Below are 25,935 nucleotides of genomic sequence, written 5' to 3'. Positions count from 1 at the left end.
CATAACAGGGAATGTAGAATGTCACCTAACACCTCAATACCCCTTTGCTGGTTGCTGGAATCTAGTCCTAGACACGCTAATTGACATTAGGGCCTGGGATCTGATGCACTGAAGTCAATTGATGCTATTTCTCAAGGGGTGAGTGGGAGGGGGCAGGGTATTGCTTGAACTACTGTGGTGGCTCAGAATGTTGCCTATGACGGTTTGAATGTTACTATTGAAAAACCAATAGACATACTATAAAAAAAGACACCTATGCTGCTCACTCTCGCTCGCACACACACAATCTAAAGTTCACTTCTGATATAAGTGGTTCAAGTGTACTGTTCCTTGACACAGATCTAAATGTTGGAACACATTCCAGGCAGGCATAATAAAGGAGAAATGTTTGAATTTCTCCATACTTTTCAAATTGTGCATCATACTGATCAAAAACGATTCCACGGCATGTCAGGGAATGTATGGTAACATCAAAGAGGTCAAACTGAAAACAAAATATACACCCACCTGTGAGGAAAAGTTAGTTAAAGTGGAATATTGCCATGCACTTGTACAGAAATAAGTCTCAACGGTGTGAAGTAAATCATGTGAGTAGCAATCTTTACAAAAAGAACTATCCAATCTCTAAATCTCAGTCATCTATAAAAATTAAAGAAGGATTGTTGAGTTCATTAAATTATCCAATTCTGTTCACAACTTTATGCTGTATTGAGGTCCTGTATTAATAGGGACCTTTCAGACGTCTTATTTCAATTTACATATCAGTGTTACTGAAATCCCACTACTCTAATGTCCACCAAAGCCACTATATATGTTTGTGACCACAGAAACTTCATTATCTTTCTCTGCCAGCATGCCACAGGGAGCGGGCAAATTTGAAATGTGCTCCATATACTGACCAAAACTTCACAATTGGGAATGATCGCTTTTGGTGGGAGCCTTTAAGGTGGTCTTGTCTGAGAACTGTTATATATAGAATAGTCCAGATGCTAATGAATATATATTTTAATGAGAGTACTTTCAGCTTGGTTTATGGGTTTGATTAATGGGGCTGCCATACAGATATCTGCCAATCTCAACAAAGTGGCATTTTTCTGTTGTACCCACCTGCTAGTTTGCTTTTATGGGAAATCTTGCATGCAGTTGCTTATGGCATGGTAAGCGCTCTCTAAGTCATACGTTGCCTTAAAAATGTCCTAGATGGTCAATTACAGTCTGGATCATTTGCTTATATACCTGCAATTTGATAGTTGTGTGATCCATCTCTATTTTGTTATTACATCGTTGCTTAATGCAGCCAAAAAGATCCTGAATTAACCTGTTATTTTCTTACATATAATTAGACTAATGCATACACTCATGCCGCATACATAATAAGACCCAACAATGGGAAAAAACAACATAGTGTATTTTTATAGTTAAATGTTTAATATCTCATGAAAACCACTTTCAATATTTGTCGCTTTCAACTTCCTGAATACGAGAGCCTCTATATTCTTAAATTAACATTGCCCTTCAATTTGATAGCATATATTAAATAACATTTTCCAAACCACTTTAATGAGAAAACTCTTAGCAACCACATCCTTTTTAAAATGAAACCTCAGAAATAAAGTTGGTAATAAATCACTTAAAAATATCCACGCACACAGTTTGAATACCACACAAAAGCTTCAAGGCATTTTGCATTTCTTAAAGGAAATCAAACAACTACACAATAGCTAAATAGGATGTTTTATTGTTGGAAATATTTCTTCAAATATTTTTGATCTATGGATAAATTTGTAGTCTGAAACGTGTGCTTAAACTACATAATGGTATACTTTTATTCACGTCTGAGAGATAAGTATAAGCCTCAGAAAAAAAACTGAAAATTATTGTCTATCCCTCAATCGCATAATGTACACTGGGTTAGGCCATTAATAATTTAGCTACTCTATTTAAAATTTTTTATAGGTTTTACTTCAATTGCCCCACGGAACAAAAACTAATTTGATATGCCAATGCTGCTCTCAATATCTTTTGAGTTTCAGCATCTTGCCATAGGAAACGTCCTCATAACCCCACACACGTTTTAGAAATGGAGATATGCAGTACAGAACCTACAAAGGGTTCTCTGTGGTAAGCGATCACCGGCAGTGCAGGAATGTGTGCCAGAAAACCTTTCTTTGCTGCCTTAGAATTTTTATCTGAAGATCAAAGTGTGAGAGAAACCTTAACAAATCTATTCACTTAGGCTTTTTTAAATTTAATTTATTGCGATTCTTTCTGTTTGTTCAGTGTTACTGTCTAAAGCAATGGTAAATGTAAGGGAAGGCTTTCAAACACTTCAAGCACTTAGAGAAAGGTTGCCACTTAGTTATTGCTACAGATAACAAATCCAGTACTTTAAAATTCTGATAGAAAAATACACTTGGAGTGGGCAGACCTGAAGTGCAAGCAGTGTTGTGTGTGTACTCCATAAAATGGAGCAGCTCTCCACTACAAGAAAGGGAATTATTCCTTGCTGGGGATTTGCATAATTTATACAGGATAATCTCTCTCTGTGAAAATATGCATCTATAAAGTTAAAGGTATGTTTAGGTTAGTCAGTTAAAACATTTTGCTTTAAACTAACAAAACCACTGAAATTCACCAGTTATAGTTCACTCAGGTAAGAACAACTCGTTCCCTAAAGTAACTATAACTCCTGGCCTTGTCATGAACAGTGTTGTCATCAATGATGTAATTTCAGATGCTGCAGGGATGTTCTCAATGATGTCATAAGTGAAGTAATATCTGAAGTATTCAGCAGTGCATGGTGAGGGTTTGAGTTATAATTACCTTAGGGCACTTGTTACACTTGAGATAACTGGTAAATGTCAGTGGTTTTGTTTCTTTAAAATAGTATGTTTTAATTGACATTTTCACCTAACTTTAACATCCCTTTAACCTTTGTTTTTTTCATTGAATTTCTGAGGGTTTTGTAAATGTAAAGTTACATGGTATTATTCCTGAATATAATGTCACGTCAACCTTTGTTTTTTCTGTGAATTTTTATGGTTTTTTTGCGTAAAGTAAGATATCCATCGCTGTGCAGGACCTTCAGTGGGGGTTGGCCACATGACATAGACCGCAGGCACCCAACCCGCCAACATTAATGACTGGCTACGTCATGTAGAAATATAAAAACTGTCATTTAAAGTAAGGCAGACCTACTGGCTTTTTCAAAAGTTCAAAATAATAAAATAATAGAAGCTGGGCCTATTGGCCCATCAACATATATAAAGCAGACGTATATCAGATAAATTCACACATTTTAATGTTTAATAATAGTCACCATTGCAGATTATATTTTAAAACACATTTAAAAAAACCCATTAAAGATGCATTTGTGTCTTTTCTAACATCAATTAAAAGCCACAAAGTGCAGCCACACAACAAACCATAAGAGGTCCCTGTGTTGTAGCTGAAGAGCATATTCCTCTAGCTTGAAGTGCTTAAAAAATATGGCAAACTCTCTTGGGATCATAGATTCAATGACCCAGGACTCTCACAGTGGTATTTTTTTATGTTGCTACGAGGCTGCTGTGCTCCCTGCAGAACCCTACAGCGTTAAAATAAAGGGTCGGTGTGCCCCTGCCTCTTCTAGGGCCACCACCAGGAAGAATAAATGTAATTTTAAAAAGCCCTAGGGATTATGGGGTGTTCCTTGCTGAAGCAGTGAATAATAAATGAGTGGTTCACCGGTGCCAACCCGGGGCACCCACACTTTAAAAAAAATATTTTCTAACTTGTGGGCCACAGGGGTAGCCCCTAAGCTTCAATGAGCCCTACTGGTTCCCCACCAGCACCCATGCCTGGTGCAAGTCAGAGCCAGTATGTTTTTTATTAAACGTGGGTGCCCCAGTGCCCACCTGGAGCACCAACATGTCTCAGGAATGTAGGAGGCTGCAGGGAGCCCCTAAGACCCCGTGTCCCCTGCGGGTTCCCCGGCCAGTAGCTCTGCCTAGCTGGAGCAGGCTCAGTAACTTTGCTCCTGCCTGGGCAGGAGGAACATTTTTCTCTGCTCTTGCCTGGAAGGAGCAAAGTTGTGGTCCCTGCTTGTGTGAGTGTGGAAAGAGTATTAGCAGTGCATGGCGAGGACACAAGTTATAGTTACCTATAGGAATTAGTCCATGGCTACTTAAACATGGGGTTTAAGTATGTAGTGTGCAAATATCATTGGCCAAGCTTGTTACATTCTATTTCTGAAACTAAAAATCAGACATTTCGTACAAGTGTTTTTTCAAATTCATACTTGTGACGAGTGTATCTCACATAGGTTTTAAGTAGCAATCGCCTGATTGTGTAACACCATAATCTTAAATAGCATAATGAAAAATCCCACTCTGTCATTATTTGTTATTGTCCTACCTGCAAGTTATCTTGATGTTTCTTAAGAGCTTCCATCATTTGCTGAAATTCCGCCTCCTTTTGCTCAGCTTCATCTAACGTAGCCTGATTTTGTTCATCGTAGGCCATGGCAACCACAGCCAAGATCAAGTTGATCAGGTAAAAGGAACCAAGGAAGATCACCAGGACAAAAAATATCATGTAGGTTTTGCCAGCAGCTCGTAGAGTCTGGAGAAAAATAAAAATGTGCTTAGAATTACAAAAATTTACTTTATGGTTTAATGAGCTATATAAAGACATTCTGAAACCTGAGTGTAACGCAAACTATATCAATTTGTAGTGAATTTTTTCCAAAATTCAGTTTTACATTTTAAAGATGCGTAAAAAAGTTTGAATATAGCAGGATCCAAGAATAAACCATGCGACCCTATGCTCTTGAAATGAAACCGTTTTTAGTGTTGGCTTCTCATTGCTATTTGGATCTGACTTTTCTATTAAAATACTGTGGCTGAGGCTACTCCTCAGATATTAACTTTTGCACACAGTGGTCTTGATTATAGTGGCCTTCTTTTTTTTTATATATATATTTTTTTATTGAAATCCATATAACAAAAAGCTTTTTATCCATAAATACATCCATAAAATTCAGTAAATATGTCTAAAATTATACAGAATTGTTAAATAGCACCGATTTGCCGGAAGGGAGTAAATCCTAACATCAATAAAGATAGACAATGTAAACATTTAAGCCAGTATTCATAAAAAATAAATAAATAAAATTAGAAGCGTAATATCCTAAAACAGCATCCACTGCCAATCACTGATACAAATTAAGCAATTGATTAAACATAAGATACCTTAAACATCTACATAAAAATCTGTGAGTATGTGCAAAATAAGAAGTGATATTCTTATGGCACACTAGTTAAGTGATAATAACCAAATATACCATGTCTTGTGCTCACAATCCACCCTTTTCATCTTGAAATGAGGTTGATATTTCAGTGGTGCAATACTGTGTGTAGGATGATACTAGCTTATCACTGTCCTCATCAGCAACAAGCTCTTTGGTCACTATTACATAGACCACATTGGGGTAGTTTTGTATTTACATTTCATATTTATACTTCTTGATTTTTTCATAGTGTTTCAAACTGCACATATGCTACTTATGAGTCCTGTTGCCTAATATATTTCTACTACATTTACCAGCACTGGAAGGGTAAGACATATTTTCTGGCACTTCATCTTGTGACCTGGAGCTCATTGCATATCTCAACAGTGAACATTCAATGCACTGAGCCATCCCACTGGCATGTCCCGGTTAGACAGCTTCAACTGGAGCTAATGTAAATTTTCACCAGCGGTTGTAGCGAGCAGCCTCAGAAATGAAAGAGGCACAGTTGCAGTTCTGTAAGAAATCGTTCATGCATACATCCAAAAGAAATCCGATTTTTATGCCTCTAATTATTCTGTCCACCCTTGCACAATCATTTAAACTAAAGTTTGTAATAATTGTATTGGGTGATATTTTGCAGAATGCCAGCGTTGGAGTAATTTGGTCAAACAGTTTAAAAGTTCGAAGGAGCAGGGTCCCAAAATAATTTTTCAGTTGTGTTTAAAATTGGATCTCCCATAGGGGATTGCATTGCCTAGCTTTGAAACTAATGAATAAATGGCTAGTAAAATTGTATTGTTGGTTGTGAATGAAAAGTGTCTTTCAGTCATTCAGTAGCTTTTCTTGGTGTGGTAAAAATCAATTGTTTTGGAGATGTGAACAAAAAAGTGAATGTCCAATGCCCTTGTCTAAATATGGATATGTTTTCTGTTGTCACCAAATTAACTGATCAGTGTGCTAAAACAGTCCTCTGGGCCTGATTCACAAAGCTAAAGTTACAAGTTTTTTTAAATGTACTCTTTTTTTCAGTACTCACAAACCTGCAATTTAATAGTAAGTTTATGAGTGTGGAGACTCCGCAGTCAGTGCGGAGAATTTCACACATAAATAGATAGGCCGGTCATGTACACTTTTGTGAATCAGGTCTTCTGTATGGGCACTGGACAGTGAAAAAAGCTTTGCTCCCTGTGCTCGCAGACACTGGAAGGAAAACAAAAGGAAACAAGCATTTGCAATGCAATAGGTCTCGCATTACAGAAAGTTTGAACTATTGGCGTTGCATTATTATTTACAACGCCAATAACTAAACCTTTAGAAATGTGAGACCTATTAACCCCTTCCCCGCTCATGACGGAACCACTTCGTCATGAGCCACCGTTGAGCTGTGCTCATGGCGGAGTGGTTTCGTCATGCCGCGACCGTTGGCGGCCGCTCCGCCCACGCAGCGCTAATTCCCCGCCTGTGCGGGCATTTAGCGCAGTGGGCGGAGTCGTGACGGAACCACTCCATCATGAGCACAGCTCAACCGTGGCTCATGACGGAGTGGCTCCGTCATGAGCACAGCGCCACCGCGCTGCCCCCAAACCCCCCCCAGCACTGCAGCGGAATATCCGCCGCAGCCAAGGGGTTAAATTGCAAATGCTTGTTATGTAAAAGCACCCCATGCTGCACCTTCACTTTAAAGGCGGACCCGCACCTTTCTTTAGACGGGGCTTGTTTAAAGTAAGTAGTGCGGCCACCGGTAAAGTGAAAGAGCGATATGGGCGCTTTTACAAGAAAAAAAAATATTTTTCAACGTGACAAACAAATGCTTTTTTTTGTAAAAGCAACCCATTTTGCCCTTTCACTTTAACAGCAGCTGTGCACCTTTCTTTAGGTGAGCCGCCTCTAAATAAAGTGCCACGGACACCATTAAAAGTAAAGCGCAGAATGACGTGCTTGTAAGAAAAAGAAAAATCCAGCTAAAACCTACGGTGTAAGAAAACTGTAATTGGCCGGTGCTCGTGATTTAAACACGGAAGTGATGTATGGGGAGCACCTGCCAATGAGAAGCAGCGATAGAGTTGTCAGTCAATGGCAAGCAGCAGCTGTAATTTTACTTTTGTGGAGTGATTACAGCAGGTGTTGCAAACAGCACATGCGTGCTGATGCTCTATTTCAAAAGAAAGGAGCAGTGAGGAAGAGCCAATGTTGCATGAGTCATAAATTCGCAGCGTAAGCCCAGCCACTTGATAATATCTCTTACACATCACCTGATATTGCTTTTGTCCACCTTGTATAGCCAGGAAAAGGGAGGGTAATCCCAGAACCTCCCGCCTTTCCGAAAGGGAGTAACTTTACTCCCTCACAGGCATTGCATCAGGGCCAAGGAGGACACTATGTAGCCCCTTGCTTGAGGGCAGGAACAACATTTTAGATACAAAAGAGAAGCAATAGCTACCTTTGTTCTTGCCCTCACCCCCCTCGAATTGTCAAAGAAAAGCGGGATTGATAATAACAATCTTAACAGAATGACATGGGAACACCTCCGGCCCCCTACCGTGCCCAAATTGAGGGGTAAAAGATTCATACACCTCCTTTGACTTGTTCAACGGCCAGGTTTCTGCTGGAATATTGCTGTACCCCTGACTAGTGAGGGGGGTACAAGAAAGGGTCATCTGTTACCTACCCCTGACCCCTGCTGTCATTTCATAACGGGGCCAATGGGTAGGTGACAGGTGTTGACTTACTCCTGCATGAACGCAGAATAGGGCAAGAGAGAAGGGAGTGGATCAGCTGAACCCAAGTTTGTAACAGAGCAACAGCAGTTGATACTTACCGACTCTAGTTTTTTTTTTATTGCCTCGAGTAAGGTGAAGGGGGAAGAGGTCATTTGCCCACCACACTTGGGCAGGGCAACGGGGGCATAGTGCCTCTGCCCTTGGGCAAATCATGGTTAGAAATGATAAAATAACCTCCCCTGTCTTGCGGAGGTTGAGGAGACCCCCCCCAAATGCCGCTATGAGGGATAAGACTAAACCTCGCCCCAACACTTTGCTTAGAAATCTCTCCCAATGCAGATTGTTTTAAAATGTAATCCCCTGATCAAGGGGGTGTTAGATAAGCACCCCTCCTATCTACAAGTTTAATTTGATTTTTAATCTTTCTCATGATTCACAAATATCTTTTCATTGAACCTTTCTTCCACATTTAAACACTCTGGGGTATATTCTCAAGCCCCTATCGCCGCCACTATGTCACTTTCAGTGACATTGTGGTGGTGATAGGGGCTTAGCCCCATTCACAAGGCAGCGTTAAGCCTCATTAAGTGGCTTAATGTGGCTTAAGGCTGCCTTATGAATAGGGCCCCCTTCACGCTGTTTTTAGCATGAAAGGGACGTGCAGTGGGTGTTGCGGTGAGCGTTCCAACGCAACACCCATTGAGTTTGATGCTACTTCCTATTCTCAAGGGCAGCGTAAATAAACATGCCATGGTTTGTTTATGTACAGGAAGGTGTCCCTTCCTGTACATACTCAAACCTTTTTTAAAAATGCTGTTTTGTAACTTACATGTGTGCTGCACGGAGCAGCACACATGTAAGTTACAAACTGGCATTTTAGGTTTGTTTATGTGCAGGAAGGGACACCTTCCTGTACATAAACAAACCTCCCTGCTTGCAGGCACACTTGCACTCTAGTGCAATGGTGCCTGCGCAGGCACTAAGTTGTGAAACTTAGCACCATCGCAGGGGGAAACGCGAGGCTGCACCATATCCTTGAGAATAGGGTGCAGCCTCCCGTTTCCGAAGTGGCAGAGAGAGGCGTGTAGCCAAGAAGGCTAACACCTCTCTACTCCACTTCATTGTGAATATGGCGCCATGTTTATCAAGTAAACACAAGAGCAGGAGATATTGTTGACTAGTTAGGGTGGGTGTGGGACACAAAGTCTTAGCCCAGGAAATTCCTTACCACTATAAATGTATTTGTCAAGCATAACTCCCTTTAAACATTAGTGTCTTAGAGAATGTCGCATATTCACTAGTCAGTTCATGCAAATGTTGATTTTACACTTTTTAGTCCCTGGAAGTATTGTTGCAGTGATATCTATGTTAAACAGGCAGGCTGGTGCACAGCAGCAGTACAGTGTGTGCACTGGTAAGCCTTTCAGCCTTTTTAGGTCTCGCACAAGCAGCGCATGCGCTGCCTCTCCGAGGCATTAAGTAATTAGTAATACCAGCGAAACTCCACCCATTGCATTTCGTTTTGTTTTTTCGCTTGCTATTGGTCCAATCTGGCATTGCTTTTCTTACCTCGCTCATTGTTAGCTAGTGGTCACTTCCGTCACTTCCGTTTTCTTTCGTTTCTGCAGGAAGCAGCATCGACCAACTACAGTAAACGTACACTGCAGGGCGATATCTTTTGATGTAGGGACTACTTTGTAGTTTTGTAGACCTTGCATCTGGATCACCGAGAGACGCGAGGACATCTGCTGCGCTGAGTGCGCTGAGCACCTGCAGCCCCCACCACGTCCAAGCTGCAGCCCCCAGGCCCTCTGTTACTGCCCTGTCCACACCGCTTGCAATGCTTTCCCCCTCCCGCTGTCCGTGCTCTCTTGCCCCTCTCTCCCCTGCATCCGCATTCACCCCCACCGCAGCATCTGGAGGATCGCCATGTGGGTGCACTACACAGCGCAGCAATCCGTGCTTCATTTTAAAGGTGTTTGCTTGTTTAACTCGAGTCCGCATTCGAGGAATTCTAGCTGTAAGCATTCTTCTTTTTGCACAATCCTGCGCTGGAGGGAGCGGCGCAGAGGGGGAGTGTTGTGGATCATGCTGTGGGCGGGTCACAGTGTGGCTCCTCAAGCGAGCGGCACAATAGAGAGAGCAGGCGGTTTACGCTGTCTCCGGGATGCCGAGTGTTTGTTGCGCAACATCGGCCCTTCCAGGACGTAGATGAAAGTGAAACACAGGCTGTAGCATTGTGTAACCCTGCAGGACTCGGGTGGTGGCAGCGCCCGCCCTGTCACTGCACGGTGTACAGAGTGCAAGGTACCCTGTCTTTGCGGGAGTAGAGAATGAGGTATGCGTTCTGGAGCATGGGGTCATAGGAAGGCCTCCTTCTTTGCTAAATAAAAACATTTACATAATTTCAGCGTGCCTCCTACATACCAAGCATACACTTGTGTTAGGTACGCCTAGAGGCCATGGTCCCAAATGTAGTGTACATTTTTTTCTCGTGTTTTGACTGCAAAATCTGAACTATGTGGAAACCTACCGTGGACGACAAACTTGCTTTCTTTAGTATCTACGACGCTCCGGCTCTTATATTGTTGTACGTTCTCTATGTCTGTGTGTGTCTGGGAGCCTGGATGGTCTGCCAGCAGGGACCCTATTCCAAAGTGGAGAAAGCACCGAGGGGTGAGAGCAGGGCGGTTGTGAGACATGTTAAAGTGGGATAGACTTCAGCTGCAGTCCTTTTTTGCGAAAGCAGGCAATAGTTTGCCTTCTCTTTCCATGCTTGCCACAATCAAAATAGTCCTAGGAGACAAGCACTCCCATCCTGAGGGTGCCTGGTGAAGTTCCAAGAAGTGAAAGTGTCAGTCTGGCTTATTTCCCCTCATGTTGGCAACAATAACATAGGCGGGATAAGGAGGGCTGTGAAACAGTAAGCAACCTAGTGACGACAAAGGAAATGGGAGTATAGTATTTTAGAGCATCTTTCCCACCACAAAATATGTGAGCGCTATTGTGCATTTTGCAGCGTAACATTACTAATGTTTGCTAGAGATGCAGAGATATAACATGCCTACATGAAATGGAAAGTATGCTACATTCCCACACTTCCACTTTTGACAGTCACTAAGAGGATTGTCTTTTGACAGCTGCAAAATGCATGCAATTAAAAAGAAAAATGCCTCCCCGTTAAAACACTAAATAGGCATTTCACCTTGTAGAATAGAACTTCTATAACTGTCACGCTCTTGCTTCCCTGTTTTAATACTGTTTGTTGGGAAGAACTTTATAAACATAAGTGCCTTAAAAGGATAGCTAAAGGTGTGGAATAAGTGCCTTGCTACATTAGTCTGAGGTGCCCTATGATCTGACGCTGTTTTCTGACGTCATTGCTACTAGGAATGCTAAACGTGTCTGTTTTCCACGTTTGGTTTGGGGGTGGCATGGTGATTAATCGTTTTTCCTGGTGCACTGCTAGTCATGGAGGAAGTCCTCCTATACAGACACTCTTGCCTTTCAAGTGCCAGTTTCAGCCAAGACACTATTCTTCCTAAAGTATTAAGTTCCTGCATTAGACCCCACCTGGCCTTCTAAGTAGCACCAAAAAGTTAATCTGGTTGCCCACACCCACCCCCACCCCCATCCTAGGAATCTGTAAAACCCAGTATGGTAAGTCATCTGAACAACCACATCACTCATCTGACATTCCTCTTTTCGACACAGTGTGTTGTCTGGACACCTTTGTGAATAACTCTAGTAATAACGGACATAGGCAGCTTTGGAAACAGGATAAACAAGTATTCCCCTCCAGCGACTGCTTGTGTCCCTTATGTTAAAGTAGATTTAGGGTCCATCCTTCACCAAAGCTCCTTGATGCAAACTGATCAGTCTTAAAGAATAGCTATACTGACAGGAAAAAGGGACATCATGTTTACTGAAGAAAGGTTTCAAGGGACCAACAGTCCTGTCAGGCTGACGGGAACTGCATAAGTGGTACTTGCAGGGAGATAATTAATTGTTAGTGGGGAAAATAGACATCAACGTAAAAATAATAATAAATACGTGGAAGCATGGATGACATTCATTCAAGTTTATTAGTAAAGTGCATACTTAATTAAGTTTGAGTGTGTCTTTATGAACAATTTCAAGATCTGCATTACAATCCAGCTTGGGGCCCGTGACTGCAGATCATGTTGGCATACAATATAGACCATACAACAATAAGAAAAACAATCTCACCCCTCCCACGCGTACTGCTGCTCTCCCCCCACAGTCTCCCAGTGTAAAAATGACAATGTTTTTTACTTTCGTGTTTCTATTAGCAGTTAATTAATCATATTTGCATAGTGCTATTGCCATTGGTATAACAAAGTAAAAGTAAAAACATTGTCTTTTTCAATGCCAACAGCTCTAACTTTAACAAATGCGAGACCTATTGCATTTTCAATGCTTGTTATTATTTGGGCCGTGCACGCTGCTGGTTAGGTTTGACTTGTTAATAAGTGAATTATGATCTCTAAAGTCATCAAAGGCGGCAACAACAAGCCAGAGAGCCTTAGACTACAAACTGTTTTGCTGAAATTTTTGAAGAACTTCAATTTCAAGGATCAAAACCTTAAGTTAAATATTTCAATCAATACAAATGCAACCAGGTGTAATGGTTGTGCACACTGAATCGGAGGGAAGTCCTGTAAAATCAACGTATTTACATTTTCATTTTTCTAATGGTAGACTTAAAAACATATAGGTCTTTTCTCAATGTTATCTTCATGGTTATAAAGGTTATTCACTTCATCAGTAGCTTGCACATTCCATAAATATGCACATTTCCTAAAAGACACAAAAATGGCTCTTACCAGTTGATAAAGATTTTCCCAAGCGTCCTGAGTCATTAAACGAAACAGTGACAAAAAAGCCCAGCTGAAGGTATCAAAGCTGGTGTAACCATAGTTGGGATTTCTGTTCGCCTTCACACATATGTATCCTCCTGGGCACTGGCTGGAAGACACAAAAAAAGCAAAATGAAATGGAATTAGGCAGCATTTACCGAAGAGAAGCTTAGCAAAGCTCATGTATGTTGAGCCTGTATTTAAACTGCTAATGTTCCTACTTCTCTTCATATTCTGAATGACATGACAGCCAGTAACATCTGAGCACATACATCACAACACCGTATGATGTGGCCCTGGCACCTCATAACTGTGTCAGGCTCCCTCAGAAAGGCCATGCCACAATCTCTTCTTCCGGTGTACACATAGGGCATATCTTGGTCCGTTTACACCAGGAACCACGTATGCAATGAACATGAAAACTTCCTCTAGAAAGGTCATGAATGTTGTGACAATTTCCCTTTCCGATGCACATGTTTGAAATGCTGCACATAAAGCTTTCGGTGAGTTCTTCCAGCTGCCAACTTTGCTAAATAATATGACACAATTTAGAAAAAATTTGAAGTGAAGATCATTTTATTACCCTGCATCAGTACTATTACCACAGAGCAGCGCGTCCCTCTGACCTTCCAAACGATAGTAATGACCTGCATAAGAAAAGAAAAATAAGACAAAATGTAATTTTCAGCAATCTGAAAAATGCCAGTGTTGGAATATTAGCACATTTAAAAAACAATCTGGGAACAAGTAGTACTCTTTTTTTTAACTGAACTTCACTTTTGTGCACTGGATACATGAGACAGCTGAATCATGATTAACGCTGTGGAGGTTAGTAAAGCAAACACGTAAAATTAAGAGCAATCCTATCACGGAGTATCTGCATGTAAAACAAGAGTACATTCAACTCGTACAATGTTTTATAACCCTGGGTGTAGTTTGCGAAGTTGCGCTACGCGTAGCTACGTGAAGTGCACTTCGCAAGCTACGCGTAGCTTCGCAAACTGCGAAGTGCACTGTGCAAGATGCTGTTCGCACTGATTGCACAGTGCCGGATGCTTGTCCGCACTGTGCAACCAGTGCAAACTGCATCTTGCACAGTGCAAGCGGTCGTTTTCTTCCGCTCGAGTTGATTTCTGCTCGAGCGGCAGCTTTCTCAACACGGACTGGTAGTTTCTCATCTATGAGTAACCTGACCTCCCCGCGTTGAGAAGCTCGCCGGGAGGTTTATTTTCCACGCTCGCGATCAGCAACTTGATGTTGCTGATCGCGAACGAGGAAAAAGTCTCGCCGGGATGTCATTTTGCTTGCTCGCGGTCGCCAACTTGACGTTGAGGACCGCGAGCAAGCAAAAAATGACCGCTGCACTACGCTACGCTATGCGTGTTTGCACTGTGCAACGTGCAATTCGCGTAGTACGAAGTAGCGCAAACTTCGCAAACTACGCAAGCGTAGCGTAGTGCTTTGCCCAGGCTTAATGTCAGTGGCGTAGCCATGGGAGGTGGAGGGGTCGTGTTTTGGGGGCGGCGGCCATCCCCCCGCTCTTCAATCAGTTTGTCGCGAGGGGGCCGCAAACTGAGAAAATACTCGCCAGCAACGCCCCCTCCGCTATTCACTGCGGCCGCCATCGGGCAGCAAACGCAGCGGCCGCCACGGGCACCCATAGGGCTAGCTATGCCACTATTTCATGTGTAAACAATTTGGGTAGAATGTAAAAAGCTCCGGAAATTAGTACATAACTTCTGAGCCAGTGGCTGAAGTAATAAAGATCAACCAACCCCGTACATGGCAATGACATTTTTCATGATGTCACGTGTCAGAACCACTAAAACATTTAATGTATTATACTTTTTTGCAAATAACTTTTATTGTAAAAACAATCTTCTAAAGTGTCGACTTTAGCCTTGGCAAAGTTTTTATACATTAGCCATTTTTTTTTTCAAAAACGTATGAAAATATAATTAAAGAAAAGTAAAATGTGCATCAATGTGACAAGTCTGATACTGTTGAGAATCATTTTACCAAGACGATGCACACAAATGCCTAATACAATCTCAGCTGCAGGTTTGTAAAAGAAAATATTGCAGTCATTTGCAGAAGTCACCAATCAATATACGCACACACACACCCCCACTGACCCACACACACAAACTCCATTTTATGTCAGCTTTATGTTATTTAATAACTCCATGGTACTGGAATACCACTTTTCCGGTCCTGTGACTTACCTCTACAAATCTCTGCATTTGGGTGTGTGAATCCAATTGGTTCAGATGACCTTAAGCAAGACTACAACTCCCAAAATACACAGATTTGCCATGGCCCTGGTAACTCAATTTCCTGATGACACTGAGTCATCAGTTAATCCATTATGGCTTACCGTAAGTTTTGAATGGGTTGACATTCCATGATCTTCCTTGCCTTACCTGATCACATGCAAAAGGTACTATATTTTGTATGGAATATTTGAAGGAGACATTTGTTCTGTAACATAGATGTGTGCATTGAATTACTAGACCATATAAAGACCACTCCAAACTGTTTGCCTCTTGGCAGCTTTCAACCAACATAACTTAACCAACAGAAAAAAATCAATAATAAAATAGGAGGGTTCTTGCACAGGCTGTACTCAGTATTATATCACCAAGAGGTGCGCGCTCTTCCACGAGCGTCTATATTGTCCATCGACCTAGAAAAAGCCTTTAAGTCTACTGGATGGGAGTATTTATTCACTGTGATGGAGCACATGGGCTTTGGCGAAGGCTGGGTCAAATGGGTTCAACTGCTGTATGACTACCCTACCACACGGGTCCGGACTGGGAAAACTGTATCTACCCAATATGAGATCTTTTGGGGAACAAGGCAGGGCTGCCCCCTGTCTCCTCTCCTCGTTGCCTCGTTGCCAAGGCTATTGAGCCGCTGACTGCATGGTTTCGACGTGGGGGGTGAAGGGCTGGGATTAAGGGTAGATGGGAGGCAACACATAATATCTCTATATGCAGATGACCTGCTGATATACCTGGAGGATGCGGTGAGGGGCTCCGACACAGCGCTGACCCTCCTAGGACGATTTGAGCACCTGTCGGGCCTACGGGTCAATAAAGACAAGACTTATCTGTTCCCTATGGCTGGAGCACTGCCTTGCCCCCAGGACCTTCCTGTAGATCTTAACTGGACATCTAATACCTTTAAATACGTGGGGATCCATATATTCCATTCACTGGACGATCTCAGTGAAGGAAATTTAGATAGAGCTTTCCAATCTCTTAAGGTGTGTGTCCTCTTTTGGTGCTCGCTACGTCTGCCCCTTATGGCCAGCATTCTCTGACCAAGATGGTCATGTTGCTGTGCTTCTTATATTTTGTTCATTAACCTCTTGATAACCATACTGACGGGTTGGTTCCGGGACGTTGCAATGCTGCATGCTAGAGGGCTTACTGGGGGTGCCGAACTTTGAATTATATTTCCTGGCCTCTCAGATGCAATGGCTAACACAATGGTTGGAAGAGGGGACATTTATGATAGCAGATGGAACACTATCCCCTGACTATTGGCTAAAATACATATAGATCGGTATTACATGGCTAAAACAGCTAAGACACCATGATACACACCAACGATACCACTGGTCGGGCTCCATCACGGTAAGCTCCAGACAATCTTTACTGCGGATCAATTATTGACATGGCTGGAGGCATGGTGGAGATAGTAGGGGACTGCTATCATGAGAAGGTCTTAACACCATTTGAGGGACTAGTTGAAGGGCACGGTCTTCCACCAGAATGAAGCCCTGGTCTGCACCTTCGGGACACTGTGGGAATGGCCTGAGACTCATGCAGTACTACACTCATTACTCACACTAGGTTCGGCGGGCCATCAAGTGAAATGGTTTTATGTATAACTGATCGGAGCCTCACTTATTCCATTACAGAAACTACGGAGATGCTGGGAGACAGCCCTGAGCAAGGAACTAACTGATTCGGGATGGTGCAGAACTTTGTCCTCTCACACAGGGATCTCCCGTAACACTAGGCTGAAATATATTCAGTTTAACTATGTGCACATGACATACATGACCCCACACTGGATACAGGAAACGTATCAGGGGAAACCAGGTAAATGCCCAAGATGGAATCAGAGCGATGCAGACTTTATACATATGACCTGGGTTTGCACAGGACTGCGCCCCTTCTGGGATGAGGTCTTATTACAGATAAACACAACTGTGGGGTGCGCACTTGAGTCTACAATAGAAGTATGCCTATTAGAACTGTTCCCCAGGCCCCACAAGAGAAAAGTGGGGAACAGAATTATAGACCTGGCCTTGACATTAGCTAAAAGGCAGATAGAGATTTCCTGGACGTCATTCATTAGGCCATCAGGGGGAATATGGAGACAGGACGTCACTCATTGGGCAGGGCAGAGGGCAGAGTTCAGCCTGGGAAAAGTCCAGAACTTCAAAACGTCATCCCCTAGCGGAACAATGGAGGGAAATGTTGTCCAATTGGGAGCTCCCGACATGGGCTCAGGAAGACAGTGACGAGACTGCAAATGAGAAGGAATCACAAGTCAGAGATGCCAATGTGACTTAAGAGTAAATAGTGTATATGACCACCCGCTAGGAGGGCTATAAGCGGACAACCAAAAGCCTACAGACATGTGAGAAGCAGATGGGGTAAGGACCGAAGGAAAAGCCCAAGGCTCAACACTCTTGGTAACCCCTCCTCCCTGCATTAAATGGCACCTACAGTTGTGGTGAGCTAAACATACACCTTACCTCCCAAACACAGTCGTAACCCAGAGCCCCTCTGGCCATCTGTATTCAGTATTCAAATATCTCTAAATGACAGTTGGTGTTGCAGCAGTGCCTACCTTCTTGCAAGTTCCCCAAAGTTGTTTGTTAATTGGTTAATTTTAGATATAATAAACAACAAACAGAAAGTACTCCTGTGGACATCCCCAACTATTGGGTTGATGAATATGTGCAAAGATAACCTTATTCAGATCACAAGTTGTAGAGTACATGGCAGCTATTTTAGAGAGAAGGGCCTCCGATACTGGAGTAACTGGTACACGTTATAACCGTTCAGTGAGAGAGGGACAGGTGTAAACTATGTTTGCAAAGCACAAATATCTCTGCATGTAACTGTTCTTCGTTTGTGATATGCCAAAGTAATAACAACAGACAGCATTTGCAACCTAAAATGCCAATAAAAATATGCTTGAAAACTAAACAAAACAAAAATAGGAGGGTTGAGTAAGAATACAGGAGGAGACAGTTCCCTGAATAATATCTATATTAATCTGATAGTCAAACAAGAAAGCCTTTAGTGCCCGATGTGACCTTGTGATTTCCGTATGCATTGTATTGGCAGAGATTACGACAACCATGGTGCCTGAGCCATTAATCTCTGATGACTTCCGTATCCGAATTTAGACCTAGTGAACTGCACCAGAGGTGGATTCACAAAGAGCAATGAGAAACTGCAATGCAGAGATCCTGCCACGAGTGGGGAGATCCTGCCATGATTTCTTCATTTTATGACAAATATCTGGGCAAGAGTTCACAAATCTACAGTGTGTCATAATTCCGCTGGAACAGTAACTGCTAATACTGCCCCCCGAAATTGAGAGCCCACTGGTAAAGAGGGCGTAGGCAGATGGATTAATTAGCAGGAAGCAAGTGGAATGACTTCAAAAAATGATTGCATGAAACACTCTTCAATAAATGAGGTTAATATTTGGATTGCTGAATCAATTACTCCCCAATAAATTATGTTAGTTTCAAATAAAGTGCACACCTACGTCGAAAACTAAAAGACTGCAAAAATATTACAGTAAAAAAACAAAAATTCGGTTTATAAAACTAGGGGAAAAAACTAAAATTAGGTTTATAAAACTAGGAAAAAACTAAAATTAGGTTTATAAAACTAGCTAATACATCAAGGTGCAGTACCAGTCAGTTAACGTCAGTCAAAGTACATTTTGCTCGAGATTAAAGAACGCTCAATCATTCATAAATGACCAAAAATGGATACAAGAACAAATAGAGAGCACGTCGCAAATGTGTGAGCAAACGAGGCAAATGTAACCTAGCTAAGCAAGTAAAGAAACAGATAACGAGATAAAGCTAACCAGAACCAATCAGAGTGGCACGTGAAGATGCGTGTTCCGTGTGTTGACTCTGCAAATTGGATACATATTGACAAGAGTGCTTAAAAGACTTTCGCCATAATACTGTTGCATTTGCGGCAAATAGGTCCGTTTCTGCAGGCCCACGGTCTTTTTGGTGACACAGCCCAACTTTGATATCAGACATGTAAGAGGAGAAAGCCAAACTGTATGAGGTATGATGTCTTTGCTCTCAGGCACAGACAGGCTGCAGCAAGATGAATACCAGTATGCAAATGAGAGGGGTCGGAGGTCAGTCCATAAGGAGCGCTCTCCTTCATTGGGTAAGAGAAAAAGATCCAAACATGAACTATGGCAAGTACAGGTCAGTAGGGCAAAAGGCCTTCGTTGCTATCAACAAGTACAGCTTCAGTTGTGCTCTAAACAAGATCTGTCAATCCAATCATAGTGGTAGAACATAAATAATAAACCTAGCAGCAGGGGCGACAAGCAGCCAGGTGGGTAGATATCGTCAGTCCTGCAGACCGAGCAAGCCTTCAAACTTCAAATCATTGAGGATTCAAACCGACAAGCGAATGCGGCGAATTTAATCCTCTGAAAAACGAGCATTCTGAATGAGAGGCAGTAGTTAAATAGGCGCCGCCGCCTGCAGGAACACTCTGACATACAGGTCCTGGAGGACAACACATGCCTCACCTATCTGAAGCGGAAATGATGGATCTGTGGAAAAGCAAACAGAAATGCAGCTGACGTACAGGAGGTGGTGAACTGAAAACCCTCCATCTCCCTGCCATATAAAAACACGGCTATTTGTGATAGCCTACAGCATCATGCAGACTAAGTAGGGCTTCACATCAGCAATATACCAATCAGGCTGATGCAGAACAACAAACATGGCACCCCACCAAATAAAAAGGCCTCAAAGGTGTCTACTACAGAATGCAGTAGAACCAGATCAGATCGATGCAGCAGTGAGACCGCACAGACCATTCCCTTCTATTAGAGCCAGTTAAATCACAGTATTATTGGGTTACTGTGAGAATGGGGCACCTGGGCACCTAGGAGGGTGTTTTGGGTTGTTACACCCCCCTAATAAATGCATTTCGTTTAAGCCAGGTATGGTGAGATGTCTGTCGGATTTCACTACAACATTTCACATACAAACAGACAAAAACGCGCACACACTCTATCGGTTTTGAAAGTCTTCAAAAATGTTGGTTATTTTACAAAATATTGTGATTTCCGTCACCTAGAACCCCTACCACTCCGCATTCTTCTACCGTGTCATGGCCCCTTAAGCCCCTTTCATGGGCCATGCTTGTGGTATAATGTATTTTAACATTATATGGCTGGAAAATCTGAGACTCACACACCCCCAAGTTTACTGACCAAGCTCGGTCTCTGGCCACCTATCAAAATGCTGGAGTTAAGATCCAGCCACAGACCACAAGATCAAAGAATCCAGGGCCGGACTGAGACACAAAGCAGCCCTGGCAGTTGTTTCGGACCAGCAACCCCCCTCCCCGGGGGGGGGAAACGAAGGGTGATAGTTTGAAGCACTGCCACAAAGCCAGCTCCCAGTAACAAAACCGGCCCCCAACGCTGCCAAACCGGCCGCCAGCCTTCCAGCTTCCCGGGGAAATGCCTGATGCCCTCTATGTCCAGTCCGGTCCTGGAACAATCACTTGCATGTAAAGTGTTCAAATATTTTAAAACATTGGGCCTAATTCACAACCATTTACATCTGTAAGCCTATGTTTATGGCCATGAATGGCTCAATTTTCCTCAGTCAGCTATCCACAAATGGATAAATGTCAGGCGCAAATGATTTTACTAATTGTAATTCTCCACCATCATTGTGTAGATTTAAACAACAGTAAACTCCACAAGGGGTGCGGTGTGGGTGGAACAAGTTGTGGTTTGCTTTGTAAGTTTTTTAAGACCCTTAAACTTGTGAGTATGCAAAATTCACAAACTCCCAGACCTTTTGCCACTCTGGAGATGGTTTAGTTTTGATCCAGCAAAGAGCTTGCATAATTTTCCATCCAATGGCGGAAAGAGAAATTAATCTACCCTAAAATTGGTTGGTGGCATAAAGGAAAGGTTTTCCCCTCGGGTTTCACCCTGTGGTGAAAAAAATAAATATATATAGGGTTGTGTTTTAACAGTGCATTACTGTAGACTACACTCAAATGGGAAGTTATAGAATATCACATGACCTTCCCAGTAGTATGCATTTAGACCTCAGTGTGTCTCAGCTTTTTGGACATGTTTTGGAAAGGTTTGCACATTGCAAAAAAAGTACAAAAGTACATTCATCTTCAAACATTGTTTCACACTTTTTGTTAATAGCGCTCATTATGTACTCTATGGGCCGAAAGTGCCTCCTTTGCCATTAATGAACTACAGAATGCAGACTTTAAATAGCATTGGCAGGTGAAAAATGAGCTGACCAATTGTAACTGGACTTGGACTTGTCCTGGACTGTGCAAGTGCATTGTGCGATATTAAGTCCTAATCCCTCCAGTGGCAACCCAGAGCCTCTGAACCCTTGGCCGTGCTTAAGGACCCTTACCCACCCAAAAGGAACCAAGAAACAGCTGGCAGCCTCATTGGAACCGTCACAAAGCCTCACAAAGCCTCGCCACTCAGTTGCCAGCTCCAACAGAACCAAAGCAAGTCCTTGCAAAGGCTCACTGCATAGCTTCAGCAGAACCTATGCAAGTCGGCGCAAATTCTTGTGAAGACTCGCTGCACAGCTTCTTAGGAACCAATGCAGCTTGACGCAACTCGACTCAGGACTTTGCATCACAGACCTCGCAACTTCTCGGAACTAAAGTAGGATTACACAAAGCCTCGTACAGCAACACAGTGCAGACCACTCACCAAAGACATAAGGTACAATACTCAACTGGCCTAACTTGGTCCTGTGGCCGGCCTGCATGCCATCACAGTCTGCCTGAACTTATAACTTTGTCCAGGTCCACCGTGACTAGATACACTATGTTTGTCCTTTGTGCCATTGGTTGTTACTGTTACCAAAATCTTTAGAAATTTACATCTCTGCTTCCCCATATTGGAGTTTTGTCATTTTGGTGTCCTTTTAAAGTTACAAACATTTCATATGTCTTTAAATTGGTGTTCGGTTCTTATTGTGCTGGTTCTTTTACTTATTTACTGCTTTGGGTGCTATTAAATGCTTCGCACATACCTGTCTCTGAAGTTAGGCCTGACTGCTCATTTGCCAACCTACCAAGAGCTGAGCAAGGATTAATGTACTGAGACATGGGGGGGGGGGGCGTGGCTAGTGCCCGAAGAAGATGGCGGCTGGTCCCTGACTCTCCCGGGACAGCGGCGACGGTGGCGGCCCGACACGAAATCCAGCGCGTGCACAGATGTTACAATGAAGGGCTGAGCATCAGAAGCCTTGAGGAATCGCAAGAGGCGTCCCATTTTTCCCACCGTGCCCTGTAAGCAACATTTTTCTTTTTCACGCTGTGGAGCGGCTCTGCTGAATGAATGGCCACCATTTTGTTTCTCGTCTGAAAAGAAATATTTTGTGCGCGCCGGCTGAAGAGACACGCATCCCTCAGCTTCTTATTACCGGGGGCTGCATTGCTTTGCTAGCGCTATCCTCCTTTGAAATAAGCAGCGCTTAGCTTGATTTTCTACAAAATGAAAGTATCCGTGGCATTGTGATTTACAGAAAAGACAAGTAAACGTGCATTTCATTTTTTTACCTGCTTTCCTTTAAATGACAAAGCTTACACCAGCATTCCCCATGTGCCTCAGCAACGTTTGTAACTTCATGCTTCACTTCCTCGATATTTCTGTGATACATTTAGGCTTCTAAGAAAGCACTCCATTTGGAAACTGCTTGTCATGGTGTGAAATGCGTCCCTCAGCACGTGAAGCAATGCATTTTTCTTAAACATATTTTCATATATTTTGTGTTGAGAGGATATTTCTGGGCATTGAGGAAGAACAAGCCATATATAAAAAAAAATCAGCTATGCTGGTGTCACTAATTCTCTAATACAGTTTTGCTCAAGTACATGGGCAAATTAACCAAGGATTCCTTTCAATCAAGATCCTCAGCACGCAAGCTCTCTATTCGTTCCAGGTCTCGTTTTAGCTGCCTCTCCATGGATGACTTGGCGAGTGCTTCGCCTAAGGGCGCCTCAACATCTGTTACCACTGTATCCTCTGGTGTGAATAAAGCACCGAGCAAACCTTGAACAAAGACCATCCTTCTCCCCCTAAGCAACTTTCCTCAGTCTAGATGGACTTATTGCTGGAAGAAATAAGGGCTTTGTGCCCCTTTGGCTGAGGAAACTAACTCTAAGCTACAACTCCTCACTGATAGATGATCTAGTTTGGAAGACAGAGTCACCACAATGGAACAGAATATCGATTCTTTGAACTCCTCCACCACCAAAATGGGATCCTTACACTCTCAAGTATCAGCGCTAGACAAGCAAGTTGAAAATTTAGAAAATAGGAATAGAAGAAATAATCTCTGTATTTATGGATTATCTGAGGGAGAGGAGGGAACAGATCCAATAACTTTCTTCAAATCTTTTATTCCAAAAATCCTTAAATTACCAGAGGATGCTCATCTTAATATTCAGAGGGCTCATCGTTTGGGTCCGGCACCTTCACTTTCTTCTCATGCGGGCAGAAAACCGAGAGGAGTGATCCTATATTTCTTGGAATACACTGACTTGATCAAGATTTTATCAGCTGCCAGGGCACTCACTCGCATTACTTGGTCAGGCAGTTCCTTATTCTTTTCACAAGATTACTCCAAACCAACTGCAGATAGACGCATAGAGTTCCTAGCAATGAGACCGCAGCTCCGTTCAATAGGTGCACGTTATGGCCTTTTTCACCCCTGTTCAAGGTGACAATCAACAATACGACTACCACATATGAAGACCCTGTGAGACTGAAAAGCTTTCTTAATTCTTTCCACGCTGATTTTATGGATACTTCTTCATCGCATACCAGATAGATGTCTCAGAGTTTAACATGCAATTTTCTTTGTTACATGCTTTAAATCGTTAATAACTTTATCTGTCTGCAAATAGTTGATAACATTGTTTGTTTCCATCAGTATTTCTGACCTTAGAAATAATTTACCTTTTTCTTCCCTACATGTTATGTCTCTGTGTTACATTTCCCTGTCGGTTCTGCTCTCCTTCCCGCCTCGTTTGGGGTCTGGACACGTCATTGTTCTGTGTGGCCTCACTTCCCCCCACCTTTCATATGTCTTAAATTACTTATAAGTCTCTGAATTCGATCCCTTTTCTTCTTTTTTGCATTGCTCTAATTTTCTCTCTTCTTTTCTCCTTTCTTATAGCTTTCTCTTACTATTTTCTCATTCAAATACTCACTCTTCTTTCTTGTTTTTTTCTCATATCTCAAAGATTGCTTTCTCACTTGTTCTTGTTCTTCTTTCGTCTCTCTCTCTCAGTTCACTTGTTTCAATTTACATATAGTCGGTTTGTTATTTGGTACACTCTTTGTTATCCAATGATTTGTTTTGATTGGTGTCCATTATTTATCTAAATTTTTGTCCTATGTCTTGGAATGGAATGTCAGAGGTTTACATTTGCCCATTAAAAGACAGAGTGGTGTTAATTTCCTGATTTTCCTATTTATCATAAGTTTTTTACTTCGCCAAGCATTGAGATGGCTCTCCGAGTCTCTTACGGATTGTCCTCTTTGGGCTAGACTTGAACAATCTTTCATTTCCCCCTTTTCATTTTAAGAATACTTATCCTTCACACGTAAACCGCAATCCCTATCCACTCCTATAATTAAACACACTTCCAAAATCATGCCATTTGTTTCTTCATTAGTCCCCATGGATTTGAGCTCTTTTCTTAATTCCACCATATGGCATAACACTAGCATATTAATATGCAATAATCCTTTATATTGGAAATCCTGGCAACAAAGAGGTTTAATTTGGGTACATCAATTGTATGTACAGAATGAGATTATGTATTTTTCGCAGGTTAGTAGTTCTTTTGCCCTGCCTGTATCTTTCCACTCTAAATACACTTTCCTAACACAAGCTATTCAGAATGCCCACACCCATTATACAACCTCACGTCCTTCCAATGACTCTGTGGTTCGTCCTGTCAATAAACTACATCTCCTTCTAATTGATAATTCTAGGGCCTCTGTCATATATACCTATTTACACAATTAACTCATCCAAAGAGAAAAGACTAAAGTGGAGCTATCTTGGGAAAAGGATTTAGAGGTGTGCTGGCCCATAGAATTATGGAACAAGATTTAGATTAAAATCAGGAAGTCCTCTAGAGCAGCGAATACCACACAGACACTCTTTTTTGTATATAATAGACTCCTACTTTCCCCACTTACTCTAAAAACAAGACATGCTGATCTCTCAGATGTCTGCAGGACTTGCTCCTTGCCACATGCTGATCTATATCATTTACATTTTACATGCACACCTGTTTATAGCTTTTGGAAAAATGTATGGTCTCAAATTAACTTGATCTTTGACTCCAGATGCCCTTTTTCCACTTCTCATGTCTTCTTAGGAAGTCTATCCCCTATTTGGACTAGCTGTGAATCTAATGCAAAGATAATAGACTTGTTGCTAGCAGTTGCCTTTCAACAAATAAACAAGAATTGGAAAGACTGTACCAAATTGTCTTATCAAGCATGGTGGTATGCTGTTTGTTACCACCATAGATTGGACACAACTTTTGTATATCCTATACATATGGCATCAAAACTTTCCGTTTTATGGCTAGCTGTTACATTGTTTATTGATGTTAGCGCCCAAAGTTCTCTGTCTTTGAATCCCTTGCAGCAAGAAGTGTCTAAACCTCCATGACCTCCCTTATTTTAATATTATAAAGTCATATTTCATTTTATATTATGATCTCAACAT

The 25,935-nt window shown here is 42.1% G+C and overlaps 1 protein-coding gene across 6 annotated transcripts in view; it reads right to left on the bottom strand.

The window, feature by feature from the left end:
* LOC146861244 (sodium channel protein type 2 subunit alpha-like) overlaps positions 1-25,935 on the bottom strand; it is a 905,823-nt gene that overhangs the window by 562,845 nt on the left and 317,043 nt on the right. For all 6 annotated transcript variants that reach the window (XM_085645403.1, XM_085645408.1, XM_085645407.1 and 3 more), the window contains exons 8-10: positions 13,456-13,519; positions 12,840-12,981; positions 4,396-4,602 (exon numbers count right to left, since the gene is read on the bottom strand). In XM_085645403.1, the coding sequence (XP_085501529.1) occupies positions 4,396-4,602; positions 12,840-12,981; positions 13,456-13,519 (413 nt within the window). The remainder of the gene's footprint in view (positions 1-4,395; positions 4,603-12,839; positions 12,982-13,455; positions 13,520-25,935) is intronic.

Source organism: Triturus cristatus, chromosome 3_1 (genome assembly GCF_964204655.1).
Source record: "Triturus cristatus chromosome 3_1, aTriCri1.1, whole genome shotgun sequence".
Taxonomy (NCBI): Eukaryota; Metazoa; Chordata; class Amphibia; order Caudata; family Salamandridae; genus Triturus; species Triturus cristatus.
The sequence above is the reverse complement of the archived record's forward strand: the minus strand, read 5'-3'. Positions and strand labels throughout refer to the sequence as shown.